The sequence below is a fragment of the Tachypleus tridentatus genome, chromosome 2, assembly GCF_004210375.1.
Source record: "Tachypleus tridentatus isolate NWPU-2018 chromosome 2, ASM421037v1, whole genome shotgun sequence".
Classification (NCBI taxonomy): domain Eukaryota; kingdom Metazoa; phylum Arthropoda; class Merostomata; order Xiphosura; family Limulidae; genus Tachypleus; species Tachypleus tridentatus.
The window spans coordinates 75,919,852-75,934,641 of record NC_134826.1 but is presented as its reverse complement, the minus strand read 5'-3'; the positions used below and the strand labels follow the sequence as shown (position 1 = coordinate 75,934,641).

Sequence of the window (14,790 nt, the reverse complement as noted above, 5' to 3'; positions counted from 1 at the left end):
GTTTTTATCCTGAATAAGTAAGTAGCGTTAGACTCACATGTTTTCGTTTTGAATTAGTACGCTGCCTAAAGGCTCACATATTTTTGTCTTGAGTAAGCAAGCAGCTTGAAGATTCACATTGTTTTGCCCTGAATAACTAGGCAACGCACGTGTTTGTACTAAGAGATCTTTGTTGCTATTTATCAAGTAAAATAACATTAATTACTGGATTTTTTTCCCCTATAGAGAACAGAAGTTAAACCGAGGAGACAGTTTTGAAACCATTTCTGCTTCAGGGCCTAATGCAGCAGGTCCGCATTATACGCCAAAGCCAGCAACGAACAGACCAATCGATAAAGATCATATGTACATGCTGGACACAGGAGGACAATATCTGTAAGTCTAGATCAGCAAGAACTGTCATGATTGGCAGGGATTTTATTATTATCTCGAAATTTTATTAACAAATTCCAGTAATTATCTCATTCTCTAATAATTATTTTGTGAGTAATGAAAATGTTATTATAGTCTTATTTATGGAAAATTAAGACCTCTGGCAGAGCAGTCGTGTAATTGCAATTTTTGTACTGATTTTGAAGAGACTTGTATTGATTGGTTCAGGACTACTGATTTTATTGCTGTATTAAAAACCAGAAAAACAGGAAATTAATAAGAAGTTTTTTATTATATATTCAATATATTGCTTTACAATAATAGAAGTTACACTGTAGAATCAACAGTTTCATATGAAGGTGAGCTAACCTTTATTGTAACCGTTCTATACACTGTCTGATTTTATAAGAGCAGCATTGTTTGTTCCACGTTTTTAGAGATGGAACAACAGATATTACAAGAACCGTGCATTTTGGAAATCCAACAGATTTTGAAAAGGTAAATACAGTTCTTCATAAGTAAATATAAATTATGAAAAACACTCGTAGTTATTTTGTGTGTTAAGTAGTACCGCTTCTAGAAACGTATGTTACATTTGTCTTCTTCACATGTTAACCCTAGTTTCATAAGAAGTATAAAAAGTACTCAAACTTGCAATTTTTGCTACGTAAACGTTCTCAGCTGTGTCACTGGTTTGTCAGTTTTGATCTAGCATTACTGAGAGTTCGTTAATGTTGCAAACAGTACTGATATATTCCAAACTTACGTTGTATTTTTTGTCAAAGGTTATCACTCTGTCTCCATTCAATGAGTTATTAGGTTGTTCAGAAATAAATGTCGGAAGTTTCACGACAACACTTAGAAGTTAAATATGGAGTAACTTATCGTTGGTTGGTTGGTTTAATTCAACGTTTGTCGCTTGCAAGGTGTCTTAATTGTCTGCTGTTTCATCTCTACTCAGAGTAAGTTTTGCAACCCCTAAGGCAGCATGGACAAGAAGAACTTTCGTCTGATTTTCCTCTACGACTTCAAACTTGGACGAAAAGCTACCGAAACTACAATGAACCCCAACCAGTCATTCGACCATAGATCTGTTACTGAACGTACAGGTTTTGACATGAAGATGAAAGTCTTGAAGACCACGAAGTTGTGGAAGGAAGCCATTCTTAGATGAAAACACAATAAAGAAAGCAGTTGAGACAGACCCTCGCACAACAATTAGTGAGTTTGCAGAAAAGTTAGGCACAAGCAAATCAAGCATTGTCAACCACCTGTGTGTGATTGGAAAAACTAAAAAGTTGGATAAGTGGATTCCACATGAGCTGACTGAAGATCAACAAAATCGACGGTATGAGACCTGTCAAGGATGACGCTCTAAATATTGAACGAATTGGGAATTGAGGCTGTGCCTCATCCACCTTATTCCACAGACCCTTCCCCTACAGATCTTTATTTTTTTCAAGCACTTTGACAACCTTTTGAACAATAAACGCTTTCAAAAGAAACTTCCAGGGAGTTCATTGACCGTAGAAACTCTAATTACTACATCAGGGGCATAATTTGATAAACAGCATCGTTACACGTTGGTAAAAGCGTTTTGAAGCAAATGGTGCTTACTTTAACTAAAGTATTTTTACAACACTGGTTTATACTTTTCCAAACTTCGCAGTTCAAAATTACATTTATTTTGGACAACCTAATATAATAACGAATGGGTTATGATTAGCCTAATATACATTGTTTATTATATTTCACACAAAATCAAATGAGGCTTATCTGTGCTAACAGTCCCTAATCAACATCATTCATTAAATATTATAAATAACGTACGTGACAGATGTTTAAAAGTGAAAAATATCAAAAGTTTTAATCCCGTTTATAGGAGATGTATACTCGGGTACTGATGGGAAATATAAATCTTGCCATGTTGGTTTTTCCAGATGGTGTTCGTGGTAAGCGCATCATTTATCGAAAAATTTAAACTAAATATAGAACCTAACCCTAAGTACTATAAACTTAGCTGTCCGATTAGAATATTTTATCTATACTAGAGGTTACAGTAAAACCGTAGAAAAAAGAGTTCTAATGATTAAAGTTTATAACAAAAATATTCCATTTTTTATTATATATTTATTTTAAAAAACGTTATTTAGTAACAGATTTCTTTCAATTTAAAAAAAACTCTTTGTCATATGTTTATAACAACCATTTTGTTTCAAGATTTTAATTGTCACTGTGAAATCTTAACAGAATTTTTGGGAAATGATTACGTTCTTATTACTTACCATGGTTAGGTTCTTATCACTTACCATGGTTAGGTTCTTATCACTTACCATGGTTAAGTTCTTATCACTTACCATTATTATTAGTTGTGTATATCAACTAACGTATAAATGTTGAAAGTATGTATTACTGTAAACAAATATCTTTTATGAAACGTATATATTGTGAAGTACTTAAACTGTATCATGTCGTGGCGACGATATAAGTTTTTGTAGTGGTCAATAGCCCGATAATTACTTATAAACCAACTTAACTGATCTCTAAGTAACTTTTAGCCTATGTTTCGGCTGCCAGTCAGTTGCAGTCTTCAGACAAGTCCTGAAAAGGACTATTTTTATGAATGAGGGTTTCACTTCAATAAAATAACAAACGATAAAGTTCTAAACACCAAAGATACGACTGCACCGATCTATCCCATCATGAAGTACAATATACTGAAAAATGAGGATGGAACCACACATGAAAAGTAAATAAAATAACAGAAGCTGTTTGCATCTCGAGGTTTATTACACACACAGCGATCCCAGTATAGAAGTAGTCAAAAGTTAAATTATCTTCTTCTAAACGTTTAAATATAACTGTCAGATACCTCATGCTGTCAAAACTTTTATCAAGCTGATTAAGAATCGAACCCTGACTGCTACCAACACAGAAAATAGCTTTTCTCAGGACTTATATGAAGACATCAGTAGCTCAGCATCTGACAAGTATGGTAAAAACTGGTAACTAGAACTTATGATCGTATAGGTTAATAAAGTGCACCTGGTTTCTAGAGTGTTTCAGAACTTGTAAGCTGTAAGTCCAGGAATTCTAGTTAACTTCTATCTGAAACATTACTACACCTTGTCTTGTACAGACACTGATGTTGACGTACTTCTGAGGTTGCATCTGTATGAAATAGGTCTGGATTATCCACACGGCTCAGGTCATGGAGTTGGGTCATTTTTAACCATTCATGAATGTAAGTACTAGCACTGTAAGACCACAAGTAAATAGAAACACGTTTAAAAAGTCATTAATACATAACAAGACATAAGTATGAATAGTTTTCACTGAAATATTTTTCATTATAAATCCTTGTGTCCGACAGGTGGATTAGATATGAGGTATATTTGTCTTCGAAAATCCTAGCAGCAAAAATGTTTACTATAAACTAACCAACAAATATATTCACTATTTCTGGAATATATTTTCATAATTTATTTATATCTCACTAAACTTTTGTAAATTCTTTTCAAATATACATAAATGATAACTACGTAAAATATACTTTCATGATAATAAAATATATTCTTACCAGTTGTTTATCTCACCATATACTGCTCCAGGAAATCAAAACTAATGTTCTCGCCAATAAGTTACACACTTTGTTAAAAACTAAATGAAAATGATCTCATCATATGATGACGCTCAAAGCAAATGAACGCGGCAGGGGTTTAGTTTAGAGAGAGAGTAGTCTGAAGAATTCCCTCCCCAACTGGGGTGGTCAGGAACGTTGTGGTTCCTCTTCGTGGGATGTTATTTAACTGAACTTGAAACTTTGCCTGTATTTAATTTTTTACTTGTTTGAGGTATGAAGTGAAGATGGGGCATTATAAAATTATCGGGAGAGAAAGAGTGAAACAAAGGCGGCACCGAAGAAGTTAGCCAGGCCAGAGCCAGACAAGCAGACGTCTATGTAACTGTCAACACAAAACGACCCGATTCAGGGCTGGACAATATTGTTGTCTGGGATCTAAATATCTAATGTCTGAGATTTGGATGTGGGGGGAAACGGGAGTGCCCCGAGAAAATCCACTTTCACAGGACAGGCGCCGAAAGATTTACCTGTCCTGTGCCCGAGATCTGAAAACGAAATAAATATAAACATGAATTTATTTTATCTGTGATTATGTATTTTGTTGAGTGATTTGTGATTGTTGAAACATGTTATATGGTGAAGTGTATTTTGTAGGTGCACTGGCTAATTTACATAATGATACAGTTAGTTTGTTTCTATGTTCTGCTTTTAAGTAATATTTGTTTGATATTTCTGTGAGTCTGTTTTTAAAAGTTGGTAGGTTACTGATTTGGTGTACATAGTTTACGTGTGTGTATGATGGTAATCTGTTTGCTGCTCCTAGTATTTTATTTTGTTGTACTTGGACTTTCTGTAGTGTGTTGTTAGATATTATATGTGACTTGGCATGCGTATTCTATTAACGGACGGATATAAACCTTGTATATTTGAGTGATAGTCTCTGGTGAACAGTTTGAATGTAGAACTGATACAGGTGGTCTGATCTCACCATGAGATGGCGCTTACAGTCCCCTGTAGAACTGATACAGTGGTCTGATCTCACCACGAGATGCGGCTAACAGTCCCCTGTATAACTGATACAGTTGGTCTTAACTCCCCGCGAGATGACGGTAAGAAAGAAGAGAGAATAAAACATTAATTTACCTGATGTTACACTGGCAACCGATTACTTATATAGTTTGTAGAGACGTTATTATTTGAAATAATACTTGTTAATAATAAATATATTTTACCATGAGGTCTAAGCAATGTCCTTCTTAAACTAATACAACATACTGAACCACTTTGGAATACTTTATGAGAAAAAACTGATTAATTTCTATTTATTTCATAAAATCATATTTTAATTATAATTTGTTTATACTAAATACCAGGAACTGTGACTTGTTAAAATACACATAATTTCATTTCACTTTTACATTTTTCATGCAGTTCCACCTCGTATTGAATATTACAGTTCTGGGTACAGAGGAACAAAACTGAAACCAGGAATGTTTCTCACTGATGGTAATCTATTACTGACTTCAACAAAATATCTTAATTTTCTATAATATTTTGTCCGTTTTTAAAAAACTCACATAGAAATGTGTACAAATAAATAACCAGTTAGTTAAATATGTATCAAAGTGTACAACTGAATAACCAGCTAGTTAAATATGTATTACAGTGTACAGATAAATAACCAGCTAGTTAAATATGTAGTACAGTATACAAGTAACTAACCAGTCAGTTAAATATGTGGTACAGTGTACAGGTAAATAACTGGTTAGTTAAATATGTATCAAAGTGTACAGGTGAATAACCAGCTAGTTAAATATGTATTACAGTGTACAGATAAATAACCAGCTAGTTAAATATGTAGTACAGTATACAAGTAAGTAACCAGTCAGTTAAATATGTGGTACAGTGTACAGGTAAATAACCACTTTGTTAAATATGTAGTACAATGTATAGGTAAATAACCAGCTAGTTAAATATGTATTACAATGTATAGGTAAATAACCAGCTAGTTAAATATGTGGTACAGTGTACAGGTAAATAACCAGTTTGTTAAATATGTAGTACAGTGTACAGGTAAATAACCAGTTAGTTAAATATGTAGCAAAGTGTACAGGTAAATAACCAGTCAGTTAAATATGTGGTACAGTGTACAGGTAAATAACCAGTTAGTTAAATATGTATTACAATGTATAGGTAAATAACCAGCTAGTTAAATATGTATTACAATGTATAGGTAAATAACCAACTAGTTAAATATGTGGTACAGTGTACAGGTAAATAACCAGTTTGTTAAATATGTAGTACAGTGTACAGGTAAATAACCAGTTAGTTAAATATGTAGCAAAGTGTACAGGTAAATAACCAGTCAGTTAAATATGTGGTACAGTGTACAGGTAAATAACCAGTTAGTTAAATATGTATTACAATGTATAGGTAAATAACCAGCTAGTTAAATATGTATTACAATGTATAGGTAAATAACCAGCTAGTTAAATATGTAGTACAGTGTACAGGTAAATAACCAGTTAGTTAAATATGTAGTACAGTGTACAGGTAAATAACCAGTTAGTTAAGTATGTATTACAATGTATAGGTAAATAACCAGCTAGTTAAATATGTAGTACAGTGTACAGGTAAATAACCAGTTAGTTATATATGTATTACAATGTACAGGTAAATAGCCAGTTAGTTAGATATGTAGTACAGTGTACAGGTAAACAATCAGCTAGTTAAATATTTGTTATAGTTTACAGATAAATAAACAGCTAGTTAAATATGTAGTACAGTGTACAGGTAAATAACCAGTTAGTTAATTTGTAGTACAGTGTACAGGTAAATAACCAGTTAGTTAAATACGTATTACAATGTACAGGTAAATAACCAGTTAGTTAGATATGTAGTGTAGTGTACAGGTAAATAACCAGTTAGTTAAATATGTACTACAGTGCACAGGTAAATAACCAGTTAGTTAAATATGTAATACAGTGTACAGGTAAATAACCAGCTAGTTAAATATGTAATACAGTGTACAGGTAAATAACCAGTTAGTTAAATATGTATTACAATGTACAGGTAAATAACCAGTTAGTTAAATATGTAGTACAGTGTACAGGTAAACAATCAGCTAGTTAAATATGTGTTATAGCTCACAGATAAATAACCAGCTGGTTAAATATGTATTACAGTGTACAGATAAATAACCATCTGGTTAAATATGTAATACAGTGTACAGGTAAATAACCAGTTAGTTAAGTATGTAGCAAAGTGTACAGGTAAATAACCAGTTAGTTAAATATGTATTACAATGTATAGGTAAATAACCAGCTAGTTAAATATGTATTACAATGTATAGGTAAATAACCAGCTAGTTAAATATGTAGTACAGTGTACAGGTAAATAACCAGTTAGTTAAATATGTAGTACAGTGTACAGGTAAATAACCAGTTAGTTAAGTATGTAGCAAAGTGTACAGGTAAATAACCAGTTAGTTAAATATGTATTACAATGTACAGGTAAATAACCAGTTAGTTAAATATGTATTACAATGTACAGGTAAATAGCCAGTTAGTTAGATATGTAGTACAGTGTACAGGTAAATAACCAGTTAGTTAAGTATGTAGCAAAGTGTACAGGTAAATAACCAGTTAGTTAAATATGTATTACAATGTACAGGTAAATAACCAGTTAGTTAATATGTAGTACAGTGTACAGGTAAATAACCAGTTAGTTAAGTATGTAGCAAAGTGTACAGGTAAATAACCAGTTAGTTAAATATGTATTACAATGTACAGGTAAATAACCAGTTAGTTAAATATGTATTACAATGTACAGGTAAATAACCAGTTAGTTAAATATGTATTACAATGTACAGGTAAATAACCAGTTAGTTAAATATGTATTACAATGTACAGGTAAATAGCCAGTAAGTTAGATATGTAGTACAGTGTACAGGTAAACAATCAGCTAGTTAAATATTTGTTATAGTTTACAGATAAATAAACAGCTAGTTAAATATGTAATACAGTGTACAGGTAAATAACAAGTTAGTTAAATATGTATTACAATGTATAGGTAAATAACCAACTAGTTAAATATGTAGTACAGTGTACAGGTAAATAACCAGTTAGTTAAATATGTATTACAATGTATAGGTAAATAACCAGCTAGTTAAATATGTAGTACAGTGTACAGGTAAATAACCAGTTAGTTAAATATGTATTACAATGTACAGGTAAATAGCCAGTTAGTTAGATATGTAGTACAGTGTACAGGTAAACAATCAGCTAGTTAAATATTTGTTATAGTTTACAGATAAATAAACAGCTAGTTAAATATGTAATACAGTGTACAGGTAAATAACAAGTTAGTTAAATATGTATTACAATGTATAGGTAAATAACCAGTTAGTTAAATATGTAGTACAGTGTACAGGTAAATAACCAGTTAGTTAGATATGTATTACAGTGTACAGGGAAATAACCAGTTAGTTAATTTGTAGTACAGTGTACAGGTAAATAACCAGTTAGTTAAATACGTATTACAATGTACAGGTAAATAACCAGTTAGTTAGATATGTAGTGTAGTGTACAGGTAAATAACCAGTTAGTTAAATATGTACTACAGTGTACAGGTAAATAACCAGTTAGTTAAATATGTAATACAGTGTACAGGTAAATAAACAGCTAGTTAAATATGTTTTACAGAGTACAGGTAAATAACCAGCTAGTTAAATATGTAGTACAGTGCACAGGTAAATAACCAGTTAGTTAAATATGTAATACAGTGCACAGGTAAATAACCAGTTAGTTAAATATGTAATACAGTGTACAGGTAAATAACCAGTTAGTTAAATATGTAATACAGTGTACAGGTAAATAAACAGCTAGTTAAATATGTTTTACAGAGTACAGGTAAATAACCAGCTAGTTAAATATGTAGTACAGTGTACAGGTAAATAACCAGTTAGTTAAATATGTATTACAATGTACAGGTAAATAACCAGTTAGTTAAATATGTAGTACAGTGTACAGGTAAATAATCAGCTAGTTAAATATGTGTTATAGTTTACAGATAAATAACCAGCTGGTTAAATATGTATTACAGTGTACAGGTAAATAACCATCTGGTTAAATATGTAATACAGTGTACAGGTAAATAACAAGTTAGTTAAATATGTAGTACAGTGTACAGGTAAATAATCAGCTAGTGAAATATGTGTTACAGTTTACACATAAATAACCAGCTAGTTAAATATGTAGTACAGTGTACAGGTAAATAACCAGTTAGTTAAATATGTATTACAATGTACAGGTAAATAACCACTTATTTAAATACGTATTACAGTGTACAGGTAAATAACCAGTTAGTTAAATATGTATTACAATGTATAGGTAAATAACCAGTTAGTTAAATATGTAATACAGTGTACAGGTAAATAACCAGTTAGTTAAATATGTATTACAATGTACAGGTAAATAGCCAGTTAGTTAGATATGTAGTACAGTGTACAGGTAAACAATCAGCTAGTTAAATATTTGTTATAGTTTACAGATAAATAAACAGCTAGTTAAATATGTAATACAGTGTACAGGTAAATAACAAGTTAGTTAAATATGTATTACAATGTATAGGTAAATAACCAGTTAGTTAGATATGTAGTACAGTGTACAGGTAAATAATCAGCTAGTGAAATATGTGTTACAGTTTACACATAAATAACCAGCTAGTTAAATATGTAGTACAGTGTACAGGTAAATAACCAGTTAGTTAAATATGTATTACAATGTACAGGTAAATAACCACTTATTTAAATACGTATTACAGTGTACAGGTAAATAACCAGTTAGTTAAATATGTATTACAATGTATAGGTAAACAACCAGCTAGTTAAATATGTAGTACAGTGTACAGGTAAATAACCAGTTAGTTAAATATGTATTACAATGTACAGGTAAATAGCCAGTTAGTTAGATATGTAGTACAGTGTACAGGTAAACAATCAGCTAGTGAAATATGTGTTACAGTTTACACATAAATAACCAGCTAGTTAAATATGTAGTACAGTGTACAGGTAAATAACCAGTTAGTTAAATATGTATTACAATGTACAGGTAAATAGCCAGTTAGTTAGATATGTAGTACAGTGTACAGGTAAACAATCAGCTAGTTAAATATTTGTTATAGTTTACAGATAAATAAACAGCTAGTTAAATATGTAATACAGTGTATAGGTAAATAACCAGTTAGTTAAATATGTAGTACAGTGTACAGGTAAATAACCAGTTAGTTAGATATGTATTACAGTGTACAGGTAAATAACCAGTTAGTTAATTTGTAGTACAGTGTACAGGTAAATAACCAGTTAGTTAAATACGTATTACAATGTACAGGTAAATAACCAGTTAGTTAGATATGTAGTGTAGTGTACAGGTAAATAACCAGTTAGTTAAATATGTACTACAGTGCACAGGTAAATAACCAGTTAGTTAAATATGTAATACAGTGTACAGGTAAATAACCAGTTAGTTAAATATGTAATACAGTGTACAGGTAAATAAACAGCTAGTTAAATATGTTTTACAGAGTACAGGTAAATAACCAGCTAGTTAAATATGTAGTACAGTGTACAGGTAAATAACCAGTTAGTTAAATATGTATTACAATGTACAGGTAAATAACCAGTTAGTTAAATATGTAGTACAGTGTACAGGTAAATAATCAGCTAGTTAAATATGTGTTATAGTTTACAGATAAATAACCAGCTGGTTAAATATGTATTACAGTGTACAGGTAAATAACCATCTGGTTAAATATGTAATACAGTGTACAGGTAAATAACAAGTTAGTTAAATATGTAGTACAGTGTACAGGTAAATAATCAGCTAGTGAAATATGTGTTACAGTTTACACATAAATAACCAGCTAGTTAAATATGTAGTACAGTGTACAGGTAAATAACCAGTTAGTTAAATATGTATTACAATGTACAGGTAAATAACCACTTATTTAAATACGTATTACAGTATACAAATAAATACCTGTTAGTTAAATACTAGTGTTCACATCTATTACCTTCTATTTGGACAGAACCGTCGTTTTACAAAGAAGGCAGCTTTGGACTTCGTCATGAGAACCTTCTATTGGTAACCGAGGCAACTACGGAAGTAAGTGGCTTTCTGTTAATGACTTATGTTTCCTTGAGGACACATAGGTAAAAATTTAATATATTTTTTATACTGATGTTAAAATTATAACAAAAATGTAACATTTATCATACAGTCATCACTTTGTTGTAGTTTCTTTTGAAACGTCGTCTCTTAAGTGTCTTAAATTTCGCATTAGTGTTAAGTGACGTAATCACAGAATTATTAAGTTTTTTTCTTAGTTCTGGGTAAAATTTGTTTGAGGAAAAGAATCGTTAGTTTTATCATTTTATCTTAAGCCTTTTCCGTTGAAATGTAAGTATGTTAACAATAACCGCTACTTATTGTAATTTTTCAACTATTGAAAGAATGTTAACATAAAACATGTGTCTCACAAAAGGTCTGAGAATTAATATTAATTATTTTCCATAACGTCCAATGTTAACAGAAACATAAATTATCGTTTTTGTCAGTTTCTACCTTTTGAACTTAAATTTATTTTTTATTTGTTCCAAATTAATTACTTCGAAGAGAAAATACTAGATGTCAAAGAATAACATTTTTGTATTTTGTTAATTATTAACTGGTGCACAAACATCATTACTGTAAACAACATTATATTCCAAACATTTTCCAGCATAACTTCCAGAAAAAGAATTACTACAAATTCCAAACTGTGTCGTATGTTCCTTTTGAGCCAGATATGATCAAGTTAGAACTTTTGAACGATAAACAGGTATTTATGAGTTAAGAGCCATTCTGTAACATTACTTAATATTAGTATATCTTTTACTAAGATAGTCGTCAGATCACGTGTATTGAATGAGTAGTGTCGTTCTTTAGTGTTTGTATATGTTTTACTAAGATAGTCGTCAGATCACGTGTGTTGAATGAGTAGTGTCGTTCTTTAGTGTTTGTATATGTTTTACTAAGATAGTCGTCAGATCACGTGTGTTGAATGAGTAGTGTCGTTCTTTAGTGTTTGTATATGTTTTACTAAGATAGTCGTCAGATCACGTGTATTGAATGAGTAGTGTCGTTCTTTAGTGTTTGTATATGTTTTACTAAGATAGTCGTCAGATCACGTGTGTTGAATGAGTAGTGTCGTTCTTTAGTGTTTGTGTATGTTTTCCTTGGATGGTTGATCTTTTTACTATGGGCACAAGGTTTGTATTTCTTTGTTTTCAGACTGTCTATTGAGCAGGTCTGTTGAAGAAAATGTATAACAAAATGTTATTTATTCTCAAGCTTCAGTGGCTTAACAACTACAACACTGATATAAGGAGAATAATAGGCCCAGCTCTACGACAACAAGGAAAATCTCGAGCTCTGAACTGGGTCATCAGGAAGACATTTAACCTCACTAGGTCATGCTAAAGCCAGTTGAAATGTTTATAACTCTATGTTAACTTTCTCTTTAATTTCGTCTTATCACATGTCTGTATTAAATGTTTTCTCTAATAAACTTGATTTTATTATCTTTCCTTACGATACTTACACACAAATGCATTTGGGTTACTAACAGCAACCTGGTGTCACGAGCAGATGCTTTATTGGCCGCCATCATTCAGAATACATTTTATTATAAAGTCGCCGGAAATAAATATAAAATTACGTATTTCAATTACTTGAAGACATTTTCAATGTTACCTGACATCTAGTGGCTGAATTATTAATTAAAAACTCATACCGGGCAGATCACATTGTATAGCTCTGTTCTTAACAACAAACAAAAGAACTGATAAAAAATTAAGCAATGAATTATTAAACATGGCGGACATCTGTGTTAAAAAAACAAAAACAAAAATCAAATAGGTTTTAAAAATATAATCATTCTTTGTTATACAGAGATGATATTAGTAAGAAAAAAGATTGATTAAAGACAGTATGTGACCATATTTCCTGAAGGTAAGACGTTATGGACAGGACCATCAGTGTTAAAGGATTCTTAAAATTAAACTTAAGGAAATTACTTAAAGCGTTCCGATAGAAAATATCAATCCGGTACGTAACCGGGAGCTTCTTTTTAATAAATTTGTTTAAATATTTCTACCTACTTTGATGTGATGATACAAAAATACCTTTTATTTACCTTCTATGAGGAGAAACCCTCTTTTCAAAACAAACACAGGTCGACTACGCTCTTTCTCCATTGTAGTAATTTTTGCAGATACTTGAGGTGATTGCCAAAAGATGGCGAAATGAGCGCAATGTATGCCTTATGATGAATGATGAAAAAACTTTCTTCAAATGATAGTAGGGTATTGATTGGTGGGTTATCTTAATGACGTATAAAACATGATTACCATTAGGCGCTTAGTAGTAACAACAAAAATTAAGGTATTAAAGAATTTTGTTTTTTGTAGGAAGATACCCAACAACAATGTTCTTTTAATTAATATAGATTATATCATCAAGATGGCTACCACTGTCGAACCGTGTTTCCATTTGTGTTATTTTCATGTAAGCACAACATGATTTAACTCACAGTTACAACTTCAGTATATTCGTGAATGTAAAGTTTGAGCTGTCTTTACCTGATCTGATACTTAAAACAGGGCAGACAATGTATATGACAAACGTAAACCCACATTAGGAACGTTAACTTAGTTATACATACATTAATCAACAGTAGGAACGTTAACTTTGTTACTATCTGTTGTGTTAGATACTTTAAGCCACAGTAGGAACGTTAACATTGTTACTATGTGTTGTATTAGATACATTAAGCCACGGTAGGAACGTTAACTTTGTTACTATCTGTTGTATTAAATACTTTAAGCCACAGTCGGAACGTTAACTTTGTTACTATCTGTTGTATTAGATACATTAAGCCACAGTAGGAACGTTAACTTTGTTACTATCTGTTGTATTAGATACTTTAAGCCACAGTACGAACGTTAACTTTGTTACTATCTGTTGTATTAAATACTTAAAGCCACAGTCGGATCGTTAACTTTGTTACTATCTGTTGTATTAGATAATTTTAAGCCACAGTACGAACGTTAACTTAGTTATACATACATTAATCAACAGTAGGAACGTTAACTTTGTTACTATCTGTTGTGTTAGATACTTTAAGCCACAGTAGGAACGTTAACTTTGTTACTATGTGTTGTATTAGATACATTAAGCCACGGTAGGAACGTTAACTTTGTTTCTATCTGTTGTATTAGATACATTAAGCCACAGTACGAACGTTAACTTTGTTACTATCTGTTGTATTAAATACTTTAAGCCACAGTCGGAACGTTAACTTTGTTACTATCTGTTGTATTAGATACTTTAAGCCACAGTACGAACGTTAACTTTGTTACTATCTGTTGTATTAAATACTTAAAGCCACAGTCGGATCGTTAACTTTGTTACTATCTGTTGTATTAGATACTTTAAGCCACAGTACGAACGTTAACTTAGTTATACATACATTAATCAACAGTAGGAACGTTAACTTTGTTACTATCTGTTGTGTTAGATACTTTAAGCCACAGTAGGAACGTTAACTTTGTTACTATGTGTTGTATTAGATACATTAAGCCACGGTAGGAACGTTAACTTTGTTTCTATCTGTTGTATTAGATACATTAAGCCACAGTACGAACGTTAACTTTGTTACTATCTGTTGTATTAAATACTTTAAGCCACAGTCGGAACGTTAACTTTGTTACTATCTGTTGTATTAGATACATTAAG

General features: G+C 31.4%; 1 protein-coding gene across 1 annotated transcript in view; it reads left to right on the top strand.

Moving 5' to 3' along the window:
• Positions 1-12,577, top strand: part of LOC143244267 (xaa-Pro aminopeptidase ApepP-like) — a 31,537-nt gene extending 18,960 nt beyond the window's left edge. The window contains exons 13-20 of the mRNA XM_076488619.1: positions 226-375; positions 810-870; positions 2,255-2,324; positions 3,512-3,616; positions 5,387-5,461; positions 11,042-11,118; positions 11,735-11,833; positions 12,346-12,577. Of these exons, the coding sequence (XP_076344734.1) occupies positions 226-375; positions 810-870; positions 2,255-2,324; positions 3,512-3,616; positions 5,387-5,461; positions 11,042-11,118; positions 11,735-11,833; positions 12,346-12,474 (766 nt within the window). The 3' untranslated portion in view covers positions 12,475-12,577. The remainder of the gene's footprint in view (positions 1-225; positions 376-809; positions 871-2,254; positions 2,325-3,511; positions 3,617-5,386; positions 5,462-11,041; positions 11,119-11,734; positions 11,834-12,345) is intronic.
• The last annotated feature ends 2,213 nt before the right edge of the window (positions 12,578-14,790 follow it).